Source organism: Schistocerca piceifrons, chromosome 1 (genome assembly GCF_021461385.2).
Source record: "Schistocerca piceifrons isolate TAMUIC-IGC-003096 chromosome 1, iqSchPice1.1, whole genome shotgun sequence".
Lineage (NCBI taxonomy): Eukaryota > Metazoa > Arthropoda > Insecta > Orthoptera > Acrididae > Schistocerca > Schistocerca piceifrons.
The window spans coordinates 589,165,527-589,187,169 of record NC_060138.1 but is presented as its reverse complement, the minus strand read 5'-3'; the positions used below and the strand labels follow the sequence as shown (position 1 = coordinate 589,187,169).

At 37.6% G+C, this 21,643-nt stretch overlaps 1 protein-coding gene across 2 annotated transcripts in view; it reads right to left on the bottom strand.

Moving 5' to 3' along the window:
- Positions 1–21,643, bottom strand: part of LOC124802951 (serine/threonine-protein kinase unc-51) — a 173,724-nt gene that overhangs the window by 83,470 nt on the left and 68,611 nt on the right. For both annotated transcript variants that reach the window (XR_007017168.1, XM_047264046.1), the window contains exons 13-17: positions 21,436–21,580; positions 20,966–21,061; positions 16,386–16,545; positions 15,416–15,562; positions 5,590–5,693 (exon numbers count right to left, since the gene is read on the bottom strand). Coding sequence is in view for 1 of the 2 variants with exons in the window: in XM_047264046.1 (XP_047120002.1) it covers positions 5,590–5,693; positions 15,416–15,562; positions 16,386–16,545; positions 20,966–21,061; positions 21,436–21,580 (652 nt within the window). In the remaining variant the exon portion in view is untranslated. The remainder of the gene's footprint in view (positions 1–5,589; positions 5,694–15,415; positions 15,563–16,385; positions 16,546–20,965; positions 21,062–21,435; positions 21,581–21,643) is intronic.

Sequence of the window (21,643 nt, the reverse complement as noted above, 5' to 3'; positions counted from 1 at the left end):
ACTCCGCCATTGCCGGTCCCAAGCCCGGATCCTCATCTTACAAGTGATGAGGGAGGAGGAGGGGGAGGAGTAATAACCTCGTTAAAAAACCTGGGTCCATCTGGCTCTGGATGGTAGCACCCTGTGAGGGCCCCTGCCTAGGGTTACGGGTGAAAACCTGTCAACGGTCTCATAGACGGATGAGGAATTTTTAACTCCCAACGGCTGAGGGAGCGGAGGAACCAAAAATCTATAACTGCAAGCGTCTGTACCCAGATTGGGCAGCTTGTGGGCAGCGTCTGTTCCTCATGTTAGAGGCGGCTGTTTCAAGAAAACCTTCTAACGCTAACAATGTTAGTCGTATTCCTGGTAGGTTACGCAAGTAATCTCCCCAACTTTGAAGAATTTCAACAGTTACAATCTTAACGCATGATGGAAATGTCTTTCAATAACGAAACTACCCCAGGTGGCCAATCCACCGTTGGCAACGACGCAAGCAGACCCATGGATTCTGGGGAGTCTGCAACACCATGCAAATCCAACAAGATTAAACCCAGAAAAATCTTCAACATAGCAACTCTCAACATAAACTCCCTTCTCAAAGTGGGAAAACTTAAGCACCTTACAGACCAGTTACACACGGAAGACACACAAATTGTGGCGCTACAAGAAACTCGCTTCACTGATGAAAACACATTTGAATCAAACAAATTCAGAATATTTAAAGGAAAACCTGGAAAAATTGTAATGAAGAAATGCCCTCAGCTTGGCACAGCTTTTGCTGTAAACACAAAAATTCTGAACTCTGTCGAACATTTTTGGTCAACATCATCGAGAACATCTTTCCTCACTTTTCGATGTGCAAATAAAAAATGCACATTAATCAATGTTCACGCTCCCACTAATGACAAAAATAATGCTAAAAATAGGGAAGAAACAGATGAATCCTGGGAAAACCTTAAGGATCATATATCAGAAATCCCAGAAAACAATGCAAAAATAGTTCTAGGAGTTTTTAACGCTAGATTGGAAAAGGAAAGACATTCCGCGATATTGTCGGCAACTTTCCCGCACACAAACGAACCAACAAAAATGGAGAAAGGTTAATTATGCTCTGTAAGCAGTTTAAACTCAAGCTAATGTCAACACGTTTTAAACATCTTCCCAGAAAACAAAAAACCTGGGTATCTCCGATAAAGAGTATTGGAGAATTTCAAATAGATCACGTTGCCATCTCCTCCAAATGTGAAAAAGAAATATTGAACACACGTGTCCGAAAATCTCTAAACCTCGACTCCGATCACTATCTCACGAAAATAAAAACTAAACTGATGCCACAAAACAAACAGAGAAGCAGAAACGGTGAATATAAAAACAGAAAAAATAAATTTTGATCTTACAACCCTGAGAAATTACAACCTTAAGTCCAACTCTAACCTCAAGGATTTTCAGAAAAAACTAAAGACATTCTCCCCTTCACAAAACCTCCAAGAATTTCAGAACAACTTGATTGAGGCAACAGAAACAACCTTTCCAAAAAAGAGCAAACTGAGACACCCGTGGTGGGACAGCAACTGTAATGAAGTTCTGCATGAAAGACTTAAAGCCTGGAAAAAGTGAAACTCACATAAAACTGAAAACAACTTTGATGAATTTAAGCAAGCCAGAAAGAATGCCTCGAAAACTATTCGCAACACCAAGAGACAATATGAAAAACAACAACTGGACTCAATCGAAGAGAATTTCAAGAAATGCAACACGGCAGCTTGGTACAAAACATTCAACCAGAAACTCCGAGGATACCAGTCCCCTTGCCTAAACCTTATGAGAAATAATAAGACTCTCGCCACCAACAATACTGAAAACTGTGAAATCCTGGCTGAATATTTTGAGACACTCCTAAACTGCCAAACACCCATCCAGACTCTCAGTTTTACGCAACCAGAAACATTACCAACACATTCAACACCTCCGACACGAGAGGAAATTACAAACATAATCAAAAATCTCAAAAACAGGAAAGCATGTGGAGAAGACACAATTACAGCAGAAATGCTCAAGCTTGGGGAAGAAACATCAGTAGAAGCACTACACAAAGAACTTGAACAAATATGGGAAACCAAGAAAATCCCAAGTCACTGGAAAACTGCCCTAATTCACCCTTTGTTTAAAAAAGGTGACAAAAGGGATGTTAACAACTATCGTGGAATATCGCTTCTCCCAGTCCCATACAAAATTCTGTCAAAAGCCCTGCTCAATCGTGTATCACCAATTATAGAGGGAAAACTTGGAGAATATCAAGCTGGCTTCAGACCAGGAAGATCCTGCGCCGAACAAATTTTTAACCTCAAAACAACAATGAACTATTTATCTACAAGGAGCAAGAAATATTTCATAACATTCATTGATTTCAAAAAAGCTTATGACTCAATTGATAGGGACACACTCATCAAAACACTTCGAGAATATGAAATAGGTGAAACAACAATCACCATAATCAAAGAAACATTAACAAATACAACATCAAAAGTAAAATTCCAAGGAGAAATTTCACGGCATTTCGAGGTCAAAACCGGCGTCAGACAAGGAGATGCGCTGTCCCCGGTACTCTTCAACTGTGTTCTGGATAAAGTCATAGCAGAATGGAGAAAACTCACGCAAAAACATGGAGTTGAGAAAGTCCAAATTGGAGGGAAGTGCTACAAAGCCATTGAAACCAACTGTTTTGCCTTCGCTGACGATCTCGCCTGTTTAGCTTACACACAAAAAGACACAATAAAACAAATATAATTACTTAAAGAAACTCCTGAAAAAGCAGGCTTGCAAATTTCATTTGAAAAGACAGAAATCATTACAAATATCAAAAATCCACCAAAGAAAATAACTACGAAATATGGGAAAATACAGGTATCTAAACATTGTAAATATCTTGGTGAACTAATTCAGCCTGTGGAAAAAGGTCATCCAGCCTGCAAGGCTAGAATACAAAAACTAGAGACAGCAACTCACTACTGCAGACAAATGTATTCAAAAAAATGTATATCCAAAAACATTAAACTCAGACACTACCAGACTGTCATTAGACCGCAGATACTATATGCATCAGAAACACTGGCAAATTTTACATACGCAGAACAGATAGAAAATCGTGAAAGAAGAATTGTGAGGACAATTCTTGGACACAGGAAAATAACAGATGATCAAGGCAAGCCTGTATACATACTAAAAAGCAACAAAGAAGTGTATACGAAGTGCAGCAAAATTACAGACGAAATTAGAAAAAGAAGATGCTCCTTTTATGCTCACATCATGAGGATGAACCCGAATAGGCTTACAAAACAAATATTTTTGTACATCGCAAATCTGAAAAATAAAAATTTATGGTTTATCAACACAGAAAGAGATCTAAAAGAAATGGACATAGATCAGGAAACAATATTTAACAGAAACCTTTTTAGAAAAAAACTGAATTCATTCACGGGTTTCGGTGTGAAAATTAAGAAGACTTGTGGAACTAAATGGTCTGAAGAGAGAAAAGCCGCCTTCAGCGCAAGAATGAAAGAAGTGTGGACTGAGAGAAAGAAGACTTCCCAGAAGCACAAGAAATAACTGTTTTCACGGTCTTTAACGGCCAAATTTGTATAATAATAATAATAATAATAATAATAATAATAATACATTCAGAGTCACAGCTGTGTTTGACCAACCATAACTGATGCTGAATGTGTATGTCGTCATAAAATATGCAGGGCTTATTGCAATAGTGGTACAAGTCCATTATCCCCACTTTTCTGTCTATAATGCTTCTGAAATTAATGATCCAAACAAACATAAATAAAGGTTCATCTCTAGCAAGAAGCCATATGCTTGAATATTTCTGGTATCTCAACTGCAGATTTTTCAGCACTCATTTAAATTTACGACTCTGTATCTCAAAATTAACAAAAATGGACTTGTACCACTATTGAAATAAGTCCTTCATATGCACACACAGCACATCGATCTCGTGAGGCACAAGACTCTCATAACGAAGTATGTACGTCGGTCAACAGATGGCACTAGGAAAAGAATGTTAACTACGCTTTTTAGTTGCTACTTGTGACTCTTAGTTGCGATTTGTCACAGAAATCGCAGTTTGACTCGGTAGCGAATAGCGTAGTATGAACTTTGCTCAACAGATGGCACTGCTAACTGTGCAGTTGCTACTTGCGACTCTTAGTTGTGACTTGTCACGGAAATCGCAGTTGGACTCGATAGCGTGTCGCAGAGATGAGCGTAGTACGAACTTTGGCCAACAGATGGCACTGTTAACTGCGCTTTTTAGTTGCTACTTGCGACTCTTAGTTGCGACTTGTCACAGAAATCGCAGTTGTACTCGATAGCGTGTCACAGAGATGGGGGTAATACGAACTTTGGCCAACAGATGGCACTGTTAACTGTGCTTTTTAGTTGCTACTTGCGACTTCTAGCCGTGACTTGTCACTGAAATCGCAGAAAGCAGTACGGAATTCAGCCAACAGATGGCTCACGGCGTTGAATGTGAAATGCTACTTGCGACTGCTAACTGTGACTGAAATCACAGTTAGATTTTGTAAAGTTGTTATTGTGATATCTGTGACTTCTCAATCACTGTGATTTCTAATAGATACGCAATTTCCTGCCCACCACTATTCACAACATAATTTTCTCAAATGATTGTAGAGTACCTATTTGGTAAAAATATTCAACTGTTTCACATTTTATAGTCTCACATTGCAGCTTGAAGATGAAGTGGTTACATTTTCATTATTAGTCATATTTATTATGATATTTCGAAGTTGAATAACTCACTGCTCACTCTTCAAAGAATTTGAAGTGAATTATGAGAGCAAATTCTGATTGCTAATCTAAGGGAAGCACAAACTGGCAATGTGACACTGTCGTTTTTTGAAATGTGTTCCTCAACCATTTGCAGAAGACATTCAAAAACTTCTGCCATCATCTGCAAGGAATTTCTGAAACCCACTGCAACATCTTTGTTTAAGGAATCAAGAAGATCATGCCATCGTCTGTTTCCTTCAAACAAATAATATGTTAAGGCATGTCCACACTGAGTGCACTGCACTGAACACATTCAGGCTGTTGTGGGTATATAAAACTAAGTAGAATGTACATCCTCAGTTGGACTGGAGCTGTGCCGCCCTGCGCTGAGTTATGTTTTCAAGGATTCCTGGCATTCACCACTAGATGGCGATGGCGATCGTTTTCACTATTGCACTGAAGTCAACAAAACATTTATAAACTATAGACAATAACTTCCCCATGACTGCTAAGGAAAACTTAATCAATATTCCTAAGGTAGTTTCTCTATTAGAGCAAGCTCACAGTTAGAACTGTGGCAGATTACTCCTACTTATATATGTGTAGATGGAAGAAAAAGTAATTTAGTAATTTCATAAAAAAATGTTTTCTTACACCATCAGGCCACCTGAAGGTGCACTATTCTTTACTGCAGGTAAATTGAAAGTAACTATATTGAAGTAATTTAATGCACTTGGTTATTAAAATTAATGAATAATACCCAACACTTTCAGTTTGGAAAGAAGAATGAAGACAAGTTAATACACTTACTTCTAATAGTGTTTCTTCAGGAAGTTCTGGAGCTAGGAAAGTTATAGGCCCTTCAATTGCAGGTGCTGGAGAATTGTGGAAAAGCCTCTGAATTCCTCCAGCTTCTGTAAAAGATGTTCACACCAAATAGATTTTGTCTTTTGTGCAATGAAAACATCATTTATGAAATAATTTGTTCACAGCAATCAAGATATTCAAATAAATAGGGCAGTGATGACAGTGCATATTATTTACTATAGAAAAACAATGCTTTTTGTGAATGTTATCATGAAGCTTCTGTACATTGCCACAAATATGTAATTTTTAATAATTTTAATTATGTCTTGACCACACTTTAATTTTTCATCAGCCTTACACGTTTTTACTGTCTGTCATTTTCAAAGGCTACAAAAATACAACATAAAACTGGTATCAGAAGATATGAAAATATGATACATTTCACCACTGATAAGAGACAGTTACAACAACTAAAATGTGGCTTCCTAGCTTACAATTCCTACGTCAGTCATATAAAAACATTAAATACATTGTATCATGTCAACATTCTCGAGCAGGAGACACGTGCAAACTGCTACCAAGTGAAAATTTTCGAAGCCATGTGGACTAAACCACTAGGCGGCACTGGGTAGATGCTACAGCCTGCAATTTATTTCTGTTTACAGTCACAGCTTTCATCTTTATAACATATAAAATGATTTCATCACTCAATATGGGAATTACAATGTTTCACAAAACAATGTGTTACAGATTTTTTTTCTTAATCTAATATATTGAAAAACATGCTGATTGGCACTGGGGCCAACTGCCTGTTAACAAACAAATTTTTTGTTTTATTTACAACTTACAGCACAAATTACTACCTAGAAGGTTGTAAGGGACTTGACTAAAAATTGGCACATTTAAGATACTGTACATAGGATCTCCTGTGTATGACCACAGAACTGTTTTCTGTGAATAACAAACATTGTAGATCACCATGTTACAATTAACATAAGGGGAAGAGGTGCACAATATTAATCTTCACATATTAAAAAATCCTGTACAACAAAAAATCCTGTACAGCTTAAATAAAATAATGTGAAATCCTTGTGAAGGAGCTATAGTGGCATTGTTGTCAACAGTTATTGCCTTGGGCCAAGCAGCGCGAGGCGCTGAGCAGCTGCTTGTGAATTAATTCAGGGAGTATACATAAGCCCTTCTATGGTTGTACAACCATAATACTGTTTTTCTGTGAAAAATAAGCATTGTAGAATGCCATGATGCAAATTAAGAAATGGGGGAAGGGGTACACAATATTAATCTTGGCATACTATAAATCCTTTACAGCTATTTGTAAAACTGTGACTACAAATGTTTATAAAAGAGACAGGTTTAAGCGAAATAATGCAAATCCATTGTGAAACAGCTATAGCAGTGCTGTCGTCAACAGTTTTCAACTTGTGCCAAGCTGTGTGAAGCACTGAGCAGCCACTTATGAAAACTATCGGCCATGACAAATCCGCATGTATGACACTAAATATACAGTAAGAAATTAAACATTTACTCATCTTGTGCACAAAAAAAAGCACAGGAGGAAGCCACACAAAGGTGCATAATCTTGGGGGTAAAATACTAAATGGTACGTCATTTATCACAAAAAAGTTAGATCTCTGTACAGTATATTTATAAATAAGAAAAGCACTCGGCAGCCAAAAAGACAGCAAAAAGTAAGGATGACTATGACATGCAACAGAACATTCACTGAACGTATAGTAAACAGATTCAGGAAGTGTAATATCAGTTTAGAATTAAAAACTAACAGGGAACAAACTGTGACACTTGACTGAGGCCAGGCGTGATAAGTATGACGGCATGGAAGTTGAAAGGATTCTGCTGAGGCACACCTGTATATGGTACCCACATGATAAACGATGTATGTCTCTGATAGGCTTTATAAAGCGATCGCTCACTGTGCACAACGGCAGAGCCAAAGATACTGTTTGTGGTCTTACATTGTAGTGTTGTGTTGGAGTAAGAGAGTGCTTGGCGCACAGTCGTAGAAAGCTGTCGGTGAGCGAAAGACGATGGATTAGGAAGTTTTTGTGGTGTGCTCTGTGAAGCCACCAAGTGTTAGATTAATGTACGTATGTCAATTTTGTTGAACATGGAAGCAGAAGTCTTCATGTAAGCAAGGTAAAGGTGTTAAACAATTATGATTTTTGTTTTGCCAGCACATTAGTATGGACCATTTGGCTGATAATTTGTAATTGCCGAGTAACCCCAGAAGGTACGTAAACTGATTTGATAATAAGATTAGTTAGATATTTCACTTTTGTAATGTTTCTAAGATTTGTTAACAGAGCTATATTAATTTGAAGATCTGTATTCATGCCCTTTTAGTGAGGTTAGATAACACTTGCTGTACCAATCTCATTGTTTGTGGATCAATTTGTAAATATGATGTATTTTTCTGACCAAATTCAATTGTCAAATGTTTTGAAAAGACAAAATTAACTTGCAATATAGTGTTAGTAATTCACCACAATCAGTACCGCCTCCCTGTCCAGGTCATATGTTTTTCTAGGAAGTTGGATTTTTTCAGATGTTTTCATTTATCAGCCAAAAGAATTTCATGTACATTTCAAAGTATTACGGCCAACACTCCACACTGCTGAGCCTGTAGCTAGCATATTTATATTTTTTTCATGAGAGACCAGAATACATCGCGTACCACCGTTGCTGTTTTAGAGGTAAGATAGTTTAATTTCTTTTTTATGTGCACAGGGGCCAAAGTTATCAGTTTTGAACAGGGCCACAGGATTCAGTGCCTAAGGGCCTGAATGTATTCTGCAGTGACTGTATTTCTTATTGGTATTGGAAGTTGGATTGCCAATCAGTTCGCATTAAGTTTTGTTAACAATAACACAGAGTAAGCACACCACTTGCAGTTGCAACACTCTACATGATAATTCAAGTTCAGCACCCATCCCACAGTTCAGACATTCATTCAAAAAAATAAGTTATTTGATATGTGCACAGGCAATCACTTAAGAATCTAAAAGAATACCATATTTAAAGAACGTTACAGAGTTTACAGGATTAAGTGTGGTCATTGCAATAAATTTTATATAGGACAGACTGTCAGGTCCTTCAAAAAACATTTTAGAGACCATACATATGACAGCAACGAAGACTGTATAAAAATGCAACTTTTATGAAACAACCACTCGTTAAACAAAATCCTGACCAATCTTAAATACACCTCAGGAATTTGAGATTTTTCAGAGTAAAACAAAACTGTCATCAGAGATACTAAACAAACAAACAAACACATTTCACCAAGAACTGGTTTTTCAATCCATTTACGGAGTACTTATAGTTCTGCTGCCATACTGGGACTTCAGTAGAGAGCGACGCACTACAGTTTGCCACTACACAGTATTCTATTTGTGATAAATGGTGTACCATTCTGTATTTTACCATCAAGACTATACACCTTTGTGTAGCTTCCTCCTGTGCTTTGTTTTGAACACAAGATCAGTAAAAGTATATAATTATTTATTGCATATTTAGTGTCATACATGCAGATTTGTCATGGCTGATAGAATATTCACAATCGGTTGCTCAGCATTTCATGCTGCATGGCACAATTTGAAAACTGTTGACAACAGTGCTATTAGAGCCATTTCACAAGGCTTTTGCTTTTTTTTATTTAAGCTGTCATTTCATAAACATTTACGGTCCCAGTGTTACAAACAGCTTTACAGGATTTTTTAATATGTTCAGATTAAAATTGTGTACCCTTGATGCCTCCCCTTCCCTTAATTGCAACATGGCGATCTGCAATGTTTGTTATTCACATAAAACAATTTCATGGTCATATCATCACAGAAGATCCTAAGTACGGTATCTTAAATCAACTTTAATCAGTTCCCTTACAGCCCTCTAGTAATCTATATAATTTTAATTTTTATTAAATATTCATGAACTTCTACTGATGGTAGTAGTTTATGTGTTGTAAGTTGTGAATAAAAACATTTGTTTGTTAACAGACAGTTGGCCGCAGTGTCAATCAGCATGTTCTTCCAGTGTATTAGATTAAAGAAAAAATCTGTAACATATTGTTCTGTAAAACATTGTAAATAATTCCCACACTGACTGATGAAATCATTTTATAAATTGTAACGATGAAAACTGTGATTGTAAACAGAAATAAATTGCAGGCTGTAGCACGTACCCGGTGACACCTAGCGGTTTAGTCCACTTAGCTTCCAAAATTTTCACTTTGTAGCAGTTTGCACTTGTCTCGTGCTCGAGAATGTTGACATGATACAATGTATCCAATGTTTTTATATGACTGACATAGCACTGGTAAGCTAGGAAGCTATATTGTAGTCGTCATAATATGTCTTTTGCCAATGGTGCAATGTATCATATTTTCATATCATCTGATACCAGTTTTGGGTTGTATTTTTGTAGCCCCTGAAAATGACAGAAAGTCAAAATGCATAAGGTTGATGAAAAATAAAAGTGTGGTCAAGTCATAAGTTATTAAAAGTGCATCCAGGTGGCCATGTCATCTCACAGCATTTTCACGCAAACAGCAAATATGTAACTTGCACCTATTAAGAGACAAAATTTCATTTTTGAACGGTTGTGTTATAGTAAGACCACTATTCTTCTTTCGAGAAGATTGCAATTACCTTGACTGGAATAGTCGTGAGTAAAGTTGGGGACACTGGAATTTGTTGAAGGGAAAAATATGGATGGCATTGCTACACTAATGAGTGAATTAAACACAATCTAAAATTGAGTGACAGGAGAGAGTGTGGCAACTTCTGTTACATAATATGTTTTTTACTACCAAATCTTAGTGTGAACTACAGTGAAACTAACTATTTGCCCAAAGCATTCCAATTTCTAACCACCCAAGATTAGAGGAGTATGTAGTAAAGATTGTCTATAACACTTAGTACCTTGGCAGTTGCTGCTTTCAACAGTTCAGCAGCAAAGCCACAGTTTAGTCAAGTTCAGTACTTACGAAAGCAATGCTCAAATATTACATGAGCATTAACAGCATATAGTTTTGTTTCAAAGATACTGAATATTAAAAGTGAATCCCTTTTATCTTTTTTTAATCTTTATCTGGTCATAACAACGTTCCCCTCATGAACAACTAATGAACACAATGGCTACTGCACTGGAGATACTACAGTCCTGTGATGACAACAATAACTGCTGAAGAGTGTGGGGAGTCAATACAGCAACAAAACAATAATAATATTGTTTATGTAAATTACAAAGATGGCAAATAAAGAGCTTCAGTGTGGTGCTTACAGAGACACATCCTTGTAGTACCCAAACTCCACAGACTCGCAGATGGTGATTTATTCATTACCACTCATCATTCACAAGCTCTCAATTTAATGAGTTATTACTGTTGCTGCCACTATTTTTTCATAACTAGCACAATACTTCTGCTATTCCTCTATGTGGTTTCCTACCCCTTCTCTACAATCTTTCTCCTTCATATTTTTAAAGAGCTATTGTCACCCCTATAGGCTTTACTTCATGAATTCTGTTATACTTTTATTTCATTCCAATGATTTTTATTTTGGTGCAGTGGTGCTGGCTTTTATCTCAGGATCTTTGGCTGGTGTTTGTTTAATGATTTTTCTGACATTTCAACAGCATGAGTGGCTGATGTTATCAAAAGTTCACTGTCTATTGCTGGTGGCAGACTGGATGAATCTTGCCAATACCAGCCACTCATGGTCGTAAAACTTCATAAAAAATCATTGAACCGACATTTGCTGAAGATCCCAAATTGAAAGCCAATAGGTAACACTTCAACAATGACCACAAAGCCTCAATTTTTAGTTTTATTTTGTTTTCTGACTTTACCTCAGGCTCGTTAAACATTCTTTCAATTTTACTGTTTGGCATTCTGAACATTCTCTTGAATTCACTGTCTATTTCCCTGTCAATATATCTCCCTAGGCTTTAAGTTACACATGACTTTCCCATCTAGCTAACAGCAAATATTTATCAGCCTTCCCTCTCTTCTGATAAAGAAGACTCTGAATCTTGAAGCTTAGGAGCTTATCATTCTTTCAGTTGAACTGTGGAGCTGCAGCTGGTAAGTAGACCTTTTAATCTATCTTTAATAATATGAATAATATGAATTTCTCTGATCTCAGCAGTTCTTCACAGTAACTATTCCATTCTTCAATCCATTTTTCTACACCTTTCATTTTCTGAGCTGTTTATTTTCCACCGTCCGCCTCCCACCTCTATCACATACAATGCACTTAGCTTTTCACTCTTACTAAGTTGTGCATGATGTTTTAGCAGTAATCTCTGTCGTGTGTATTACCCTGTCTTCACCTTTAAGCTCTCAGGTATTCAAATCACATCCAGTGCAGTCCCCAAAAATCAGACTTTCCTTCTCATCCCCGCTGGTTAAGTCTACCATGACCTGGGGTTCTGGGTGACTTTTTTGATCTTATTACTAAGCTATGTTAAATAAAACTTTAAGATATTCAAATGTATTAACAGCCATCAATGTTTTTCTTAATCATGCTTTAGCCACATAGTTTTCATTTCAAAAATAGTGTACAGTCTCAGCCTCTGCAGTGTTGTGCGCTGACTGCTGCGCTGTTAATGCGCAGTACGAAAATGGCTGAGGCTGCTTTCTGTTCTGTAGTGAAACATGCGCATGGAACATGGTTAGAAAGTGCCAAGAAATAGGCTGTTCTTAATGTTTTTCATAAATTTAAGGAGGTAATTGGCTTTGAAGTTCACCAGCATTGTATGTAATGCAGTTGATAAACAAACTTTTATTGAACAGGTAACGTAGTCAGTAGCTTAATGGAATGTAAAGCAAAGGCGGTTATTCATGCGTTAACAGCATCATTTTCTTCTTCTCGTTCAATTTGAAATACCTACATCTCGATATTATGAAACTCATCATCATTTTTTATGAATAACACACATCTCCTTGTTTCTAATTACATACTGGATGCGAAATTCCTTTTTCCACTTCAAATACAAACTCTTAATTATTGATGTTTTATGAAAGTGTGTTCATAAAAGTTGTTTAAATTAAGAAATCCTAACAATTTAATTTTTAAAGCAAAAATGAAAAACCAAATCCTCTTTATTTGGATTATGTTCATCATTTTATAACACATAGGTAGATAAATATCACAGAAACATGAAAAACAATCATTTTCACAGCATTGAGCACATTCATACAAATGCTGCCTTTTTACATTTGCTACTGTACCATTACAATATGAACCCAACAGAACTGATATTGAGCCACGGTGTGAGATTTGGCCCGAGAACTAACAAGACAGTGAAGCTGCCAGACATACTGGAACTAATGCACACACTTTTTCACACATCACTGCCGAACGCTGGCGGGATATAGAACGGCTCGTCATAAAAGAAGAAGAAAAAATGCTGCCCCTGATTGGCTTTGTGGATTCTGTTGTTGATAGGCTTGTTATCCATGTAGCGGGTGACACTTCCAGAATTGAAATGTATTTCTCGGATTCAGATACAGAAAGAGCCAAGAGATTACAAGACGACTGACTAAGTAATACCTTCAGTGGCTTCAATATTTAACTATTGAATCCTTGAATACTCTCTTACGTTACACACAGCTTATGCAGAAAAATTACCCTGTGGTTGAGTCAGGAATTTTCATCATTCTTGTTTTTAGTTACAATAGTATGTTAGCTAAAAATGATAATGTGTTGTGGTTTTCACCTAGACGTCCAAGGAGCATATCGTGGGAGATTTGCAGTGTATTATTTCATGCTGCTTAAAAATTAAATGACATTCGAAGCTTTATTGTTCCTTTGCTCATCTCGTTTTACGTGTGAACTGAAGCTGGCCACGTCACTGCAGCCTAGCTCTATCAGCTGGCCGTCCAGTGCTAAGTTAAATGCACCGGTAAAGCTGTTGTCCCGTATTATTGCTAAGTCGATGTACGTGTAACGCACAGCACAAAACGTACCCTTATTGTCATACTTGACAGTACTCGCGACAGCTTGGCTGCAGTCCCACATGAAACTGAAATCCAATGAGGTTCCAGAAAATGCGAAAGAATACATAGCGCAATGTTTACATCAGGTTTAGTCATACAATGAACGGATTATACAGGGTGTCTACGTGGACAAGAAAAAAAAATTCCCGGATTTCCCGGGTAAAAACACAATTTCTCCCGGATGAAACTGCGTATAAAGCGGGTGAAAATACATCCGGGTTAAGTAACAGTATACTTTCCCTCGGAGCTATAAAACGTATCAGTCCTTTGAATCGTAAAGGTCTTATACCGGCGGAGGACGTCCCATCACATTAGGAAACGAAATCCTGGAAAAACAATACGTTTGGAAAGTTGTTTGAAGCGAGACAATTATTTTCGTATTGCGAAAGTATTTACACAAATTTCACAAATTACAGCACGGTAACTTCCGAAACTCTAAAATAGAGATTGCGTTGAGCGATGCAATTTTGTCAGCCAGTCATAGCTCATGTCACGTGACCTCGCTAGCGAATGACGGCAGTTGTTCAGAGCACGAGGCCTACGAGAAAGACAGGCCGCGGCGCCTACGAGAAAGACAGGCCACGGTGCGTACGTTACGAAGTTACGCCGAGCTCGCTCAACTCAGCTAAGTGCGTTTCTACACTGGTTAACTCGTAAGCAGATGTGTATGTACGAACGAGAATTGCATCGTCTATTGGCATCCACTGTTATTAGTCCTACAATGATAGGAAGTCCGTAGGCCTACTAACAGGCTCTAATTTGGCAATTAAAATGGTGCCAAAATGATTATCAGTTGTGTAGAAAAGTCGAAGTGTTCTAGCATGAAGAGACTTGTGACATTGCTCAGTAACACATTATGCACATTTTATTGAAGGTCAATTACACTTTTTGGCATCGATTGCATAATTTTTTATCTACGAAAGAACAACATTAAATATGAAAACTAACCTGAAGCTCGGTCTTTTTTTAGCGTGTGTTACATGTTAAGTCATATCAAATACAAATGTGCCGGTAAAATTTGAAATAGTAGCATAAATGACTTATATTTTGGGCCCGACATTTTTCAAATGGCTGATCCTCAAAGTGTTACGTTTTGAATGAGAGTTATAACACCCTGTGATTTAAGAAATTCACTGCACATTCTCACACGTAACATAAATCATCTTGCATGGTAATTTACTTTGAAAGTAACGCATCTCAAGCCACTATTCGTAATATTTTCTGGTGATCTGTTAGAAATTTAAACAATTGTGACATCACGCACATTGAATGCACGTTAGTTGTTACGGACGTACTGCATAATCTTCGACCTAAAGCCTTTGACACTTTTCGGTGTCGGCAAACTGGTCTGTGCATTGTGTAAATTACCCATTTTCTATCCAACTAAACTTTTATTTTGGTGTTATTCTCTGATTTATGTTTCATTGCTGCAGTATTATTCAGCAGTAGTGGACTAAAGTTCTTTGTCAGCGTATCTGATCTTACACGTCAAACCTACAAAACTAACTGAAATCTAAAACAATGAAAAATCCCGGAATTCTAAAATATTCCCAGGTTTTTCCCGGATGAAAAAATTTCCGGGTTTTTCCCAGATCTCCCGGATGTCCCAGGCCGTATACACCCTGTTATAGCATGCATTTAACATAAATATGCTCACTTTGCATTAAATGTACGCTTCACGATACCCCAAGCTACAAAATGTCAGCATTGACCACAGTAAGATCTCACTGTAAGTACTCTAATAATGAAAATGCTACAACCTGTCTGAAACAAAGATAAATAAAGTATTACCTGAAATTTCTGGCAACGTCATAGCCCTTGTACCAAATGGCATTATTGGTGAATGTCGGAGATTATTATTTTCTGTCAAACGAGTTGGGGAACCAAGTATAGGTGGTAAAACAGCTAGTGGACCGCTCAGAAGGGGTGAACTTGTTCCTGTGATTGAGAGAAAAACAAAACAGACATTAAACTTTGGAAATGACAACAAGAACACCAGTTGCAACACAGCTCACCATGTTCACCAGTGAAGTAGAGGGCATAAAAAAGACATAACAAATGCAATGGAAATCATCAGTGACTTTTTTTTTTATGCACCCAGTGACCTCTCAAATAATTCTGTTTGTATACAGTTACATAAACACTAGTACTGTACTCCTTTGTATAATGACTGTCACGATTTTTTGTTATGTGGAATAATATTTATTATGACTGGATGGCTGGTTTGAGAGTGGGTTACAAACAAAAACCTGTGAATAGTCATCATCATGCAATAAAAAGAGCTATTTTGCAACTTTGTATGTTTGTCATACTCAAATAGTATCACAAGTAGCTGACCCTTCAACATCCCAGCATGCTAGAAACCCATCACACAATTCAGTCATCACCTTATGATGTTATTGATCACCTCTTCTCATGCACATTTGACTATTACGCCTTGTCACCTTTCAATACCTGACTTTTTGACATGGAAAAGTATTTACTCACGTTGTATACTGCCTCAGAAATGATTGAACAGCAATTTCCACTGGGAAAATATTAAACAATTTGAGCAACTGCAAAAGTTAAGTTCTTTGAATTATAAGCTCAGAACACAAGTCAGTCATAAATCTGTCACTTTCGAATATGTGACCCAGATTACTTTACTCTGTGTTCTGACATTATTTAATTTTGCACAAATAAAGCAATAAACATATAACTGTTTTATTCAATTGTTAATGAAAATTTAACAGAATATATTAACATAAAACCAATCAATTACCTGAACGCCTAAGTGGTGAACTAGTTGGAGTTAACTTTCCTCCAGAGACAGGAGACACTTGCCACGTTGTTACAGGTGGTGGTGTTTCACATGAACTGCCTGATGCTGAACGACGTCGTTGACCCCCTCCACCAGGTGGTGTACCTATCATGAACTGCACCTGAACAACCACCATTGTCTTCAGTAGCTCTTACTATGACAACACAGAGAAGTAAATCTACAAAATTTAATGAAGCTAACTTATAATCAATTACTTTCTTCCAAAAAGTAATGTTTACAGCAAACCTGAGACATAAGAAAAATACAGCCACAATTCTGATTCCATAGTTAATGTTAATATTGATATTGCATTGCTTCGAAAATGGTATCATGTATCTAAATGGGGATGGAAATCTAGACTGATGTACTAGCTTTCAGATGAATTCTTCTACAGAGCTCGTAGACAACACACACACACACACACACACACACACACACACACACACACACACACACAACTACTAAACATGACACATGACCCATTCTCACAGCTTCAGTTCTGCCAATACATTTTCAGCCGCGTTTTTGCATCTATCAACGATCCAGTGCCACAAGCTGTATGGTGACTTCTTACCATTACTCCTTCCATTACTTATATTCCATTAACATACTTATACTGATGTATAGTAATTAATTCTTTTCCCTAGTCTGTTCATAGTGACTATGATTAAAACCAACTTCTAATCACAAAACATTTTTCCATTATATTTCTGTCACCACCTGCTCCAGGTCTGTTGGTGATTAAGTTGTTTTTTTATCTTCCATCATCCCTTACAATAGTGTTTTTTTCATGAATGTTATACGAAAAAATCTACATGGAAGTCACTATGCAGAAGGGACCAGTAAGCCATCTGCTCAGCTCTGGAGCATTTTTCTTTACTGTTTTACTGAGAAAATATTGCTACTTACTGAAAACCATGTTGGCTGATGCACGAACATACAAAACAAAACTGGCTACCGAAGCTTCAACATGAAAAACTAGCTCTCCACACTGTGTTCATCACCTGTTTAGCACTGCAGTCATCATAAATTGGGAAGCTAGTAAAGATTTTGGAAATCATTTTCAGAGAGTTGAGAGTTTCTACTAACAAAAACTGACCATTTGGTAACTTTAACCGCACCAAATGGAGTAATTTCTGTGCATGATGCAGCCAAATAACTATCTTGCTCCTCAGTAACCACTTCTAAGAAACAGAAACTCGCCAGCTTGAATTTAGGCAGTCTTTTTCTGAAGGTATTTGTCTGGAGTGTACCTCAGTATGGGAGTGAAATTTGGATGATAATCAGTATAGACAAGAAGAGAATAGAAGCTTTTTAATTGTGGTGTTACAGAAGAATGCTGAAGATTAGATGGGTAGATCAAATAACTAATTAAGAGGTACAGAATCTAATAGGGGAGAATAGAAATGTATGGCACACTCTGACTAAAAGAAGAATCAGTTGACTAGGCATCAAGGAAATTTCAGTCTTGTTATGGAGGTATGTAGAAGATGTGTGAGAAATGTAATGAGACTGACAACATTGTAAGCAATCTGAAAACGCTATGACTTTCTATTTGTGTAGTCCGGTGTGTTCATTCCTTACAGATGCTCAGTCAAAGTTTCAGCACTGTAAATCCATCACATCATTTTTCAGAGCAAAATCAGTGAATGTGTGTTTTCACTGTGTGTGACAAAAATGGGACACCAGAATTTTGAGCAATATTATGCAATCAAGTTCTGTGTTAAACTTGGGGAATCCGTGACTGTGACCTTTGAAAAGTTGGGATGGGCCAATGGGAAACATTCCTTATCATGAGCACAAGTTTTTCATAGTCACAAATCATTTTTCGAAAGACGAAAACAAGTTGAAAATGAACCTCACTCAGGGAGATCTAGTTCAAAAACAGACCACTGGATGTGCATGTGCGCTTGTAAGATCGTAACAATGTTTAACAATAAGTATGACGGGTGACTGTTCATCTTTTTCTCCATACATCAAATTTTGATCAAAGTTTTCCACATGCGAAAGGTTTGTGCCAAAATGGTGCCAAAAAACCTCACAATTAAGCAAAAGGATAATTGAAGAAACGTGCTGATCTCCTTGAGAGGATTGCCAATGACCACAAATGGTTTCAGCCATGTGATCACAGATGATGAATCCTGACTTTTTCAGAATGAGCCCGTGGCAATGTGAGGAGTGGCACACTTGAGACATCTCCTCGGCCAAATAAATCTCAAATGAGCAAAACAACACTGATTCACTTTTTTGGCTGTAGGGGTAACATGCCTACAGAATTTGTCCCTTCAGGACAAATTGTCAATGACCTTGAAAGTCTTGGGAAAAGGGTATGTCAAGTGAGATCGAACACTGCAGACAAGTGGATGCTGCATCATGATAATGCCCCATGTCATCTGACCACTTCCAACACAGAATTTTTGACCTCAAAAGGCACTCCTGTTGTTCCACAACCTCCCTATTCCCCTGATCTGAATCCTTGTGAGTTTTTTCTTTACCCAAAATCGAAAAATATAATAAAAGGACGTCATTTTGGGATTCTGGAGAACATTCAAAACAACACGACCAACATGTAAGGCCCTACTATTTGAAGCCTTGCAGCACTGCTACCAAGACTGAGAACAATGATCCCTTCAGTGTATAGCTGCCGAAGGGAAGTGCTTTGAAAGATACAATGTCGTTGTTTGAAAAAAATAAAAACTTTGGCATATAAAAAAAATCTGTGTATTGAACAATTCAACCAGCTGGCCAAATGCAGACCTGTAATGAGAATCCCCTCCAAGCTCCATCAGGTGCTGATAACACTGTCTCACATGAGTACATGGCATCTCCATGTCCTTCACAGTTGAGTGGAACATTTGACACCATCCACTCCCCTCATATACTCTACCAGGTCTTGTAGCAACATTAAACATGAACAACAATGCTGTACTTTGGTGGTCATTCTAGCAGTCAAGGAGAATCGCAGCTGTAATCATTTACACACCCCTGATGGTGTGTATGTGTAAGAAGTTAACTGATATGTCACCTTGACCTCTAAGTGCTTCACTTTTTCTGTCAGGCAGTGTATCTTGCAATTATTATGCAGAGATGAAGAGGCTTGTACAGGATAGACTAGCATGAGTGGGGGGGGGGGGGGGGGGGGCTGCACAAAATGAGTCTAAACTGAAAATCACGTCACATCATAAAGCACACACTGAGATGGAAGGTAAAAACAAACAAGAAAATATTTTCAAGCTCTATAAACTACAAATACTTGAAGGATCTGTCTTAAGCTCTATTACTTATGACTTATAAAAACATTCACAACAATGACTGACAATGACAGCTGTTGCTGCAAAGGAGAAAGGGATCTTCTGATATGTTACGGGAAGTACTTAACCCTGTAACTGCTCTGGACGTGTTAACGCGCACACCTTTGTACCTGTCCCTTTGTGCTCTGAACATGTTTACGCGCGCCACCAGTCCTACCTGGTACTCTGAAAGTGTCTACGCGTACACACGTTCAGAGTACCAGGTAGGACTAGCGGCACACGTAAACGCATTCAGAGCACACAGGGACATGAACATCGGCACGCGTGTTGGCACGTCCAGAGCAGTTAAAGGGCTAATAGTCATTCTGTATTGAGAATGTACATGGAACATGAACAAATAGAGTTATGTAACTGGTGCAGTCCTCAAAATGCTTTGGAGGAGGACTTCATAAGAAGTACTTCTTTTTGCGTACTTTTTATTCATGCGATTTGACTGTACTGATCTAACAATATGTGTATGTATTGAAATATTACTTAACCTCATATCACATAAAAGAACCTGACTAGTGGTGGTGGTTTGACAATTTGTCAAATTTTCTCTCTCTGTGTGTGTGTGTGTGTGTGTGTGTGTGTGTGTGTGAGAGAGAGAGAGAGAGAGAGAGAGAGAGAGAGAGAGAGGGCAGGGGGGGGGGGGGGGATTTCAGTACCATGAAGGTCGTAGAGAAAGAGTTCCTCCTTCCATAAGCTTGTCTCTGGAGTGGCAGGGGACCGAGGGGCACTTGTTCTGCTGCTTTGAAAATACACAAAACTACTTGGCTTTCTAATAATATGTAACAAAACATAAACAGTTGCAAAATGGTTGGTTCTTCACATTTTTGCTGTCATCAAGAATGTTTTAAATGGTTTTTCTTGCATGATTCAACTAATACTATTAATGAGCAACCCATCCATGTTATGCGCAGCATTCTTTATTGGAAGTGCTGTCTGGCACTTCTGAACAATAGGCAAAATTTGTACAGATATAGGAGCCAGTTCGTGTGCATGCTAAATGTTATTTAATTCTTGTTTCTGTAAGTGCTTTCCCTTTCAACTGATGGGGTCTTGTGTGGTGATCCATTTACAAACATTTCATTGCTACAAACTGCCACTTTCAAACAATGTGTTACACACACACACACACACACACACACACACACACACACACACACACAAAATAATATTTGTTAGTATGTTATGCACTACTTAAAACTAAAAAGATCTTTCAGGTTGTGACATTCTGAAAGAACTTACAGAAGGTGGTGACAGTGAGCTAAGATCTGGTGGAGCTGTTCTCGAATAATCATTCCCTCTCTTCATGTTGATTGGTTGTGATCTAGGAACTGCACTCTGAAAAATAAATATAAATTTTTACAGGCTTTATTTCCATTGATATTTTCATATTCAACAGTTACACAGTAGTTCACTTAATAAATACAGCCAAATACTGAAAATTGTTGAGTTACTGTTACAGCTTTCAGTTCTCATTTTTTTACATCAAAAGTCGAAATGTTAATGGGTAAATTATACGTAATTTTTTACCTCATTTTCTAGTACACGATAAAATAAAAACAGACAAACCTATCAGCTGTAGGCAACTAAAAACAATACTTTACGTCTATTGTTTCTGTCTTCTATATTTTTCTGTTCTAAATTGTATTTCTTATTTTTGAATTGGATTTTCTCAATTTACTTCATTCACTGACATCTACAAAACCACATACCTTACTTGGTGACTGCAATCCATCATTTGTTTGTAACTGCTGATAAGCATCCCTTTGTGTTGGTACAGGGATGGGGTCTGATATTGGCAGGAAACTTGGCCTTGGTGGACTAGCTATTGCCATGCATGGTCGAATACCTTTCACCCTACAGAAAAATTATTATGAATTTAAACATCTTTGTAAATTCAAAGCATGTAAGGCCAATAAA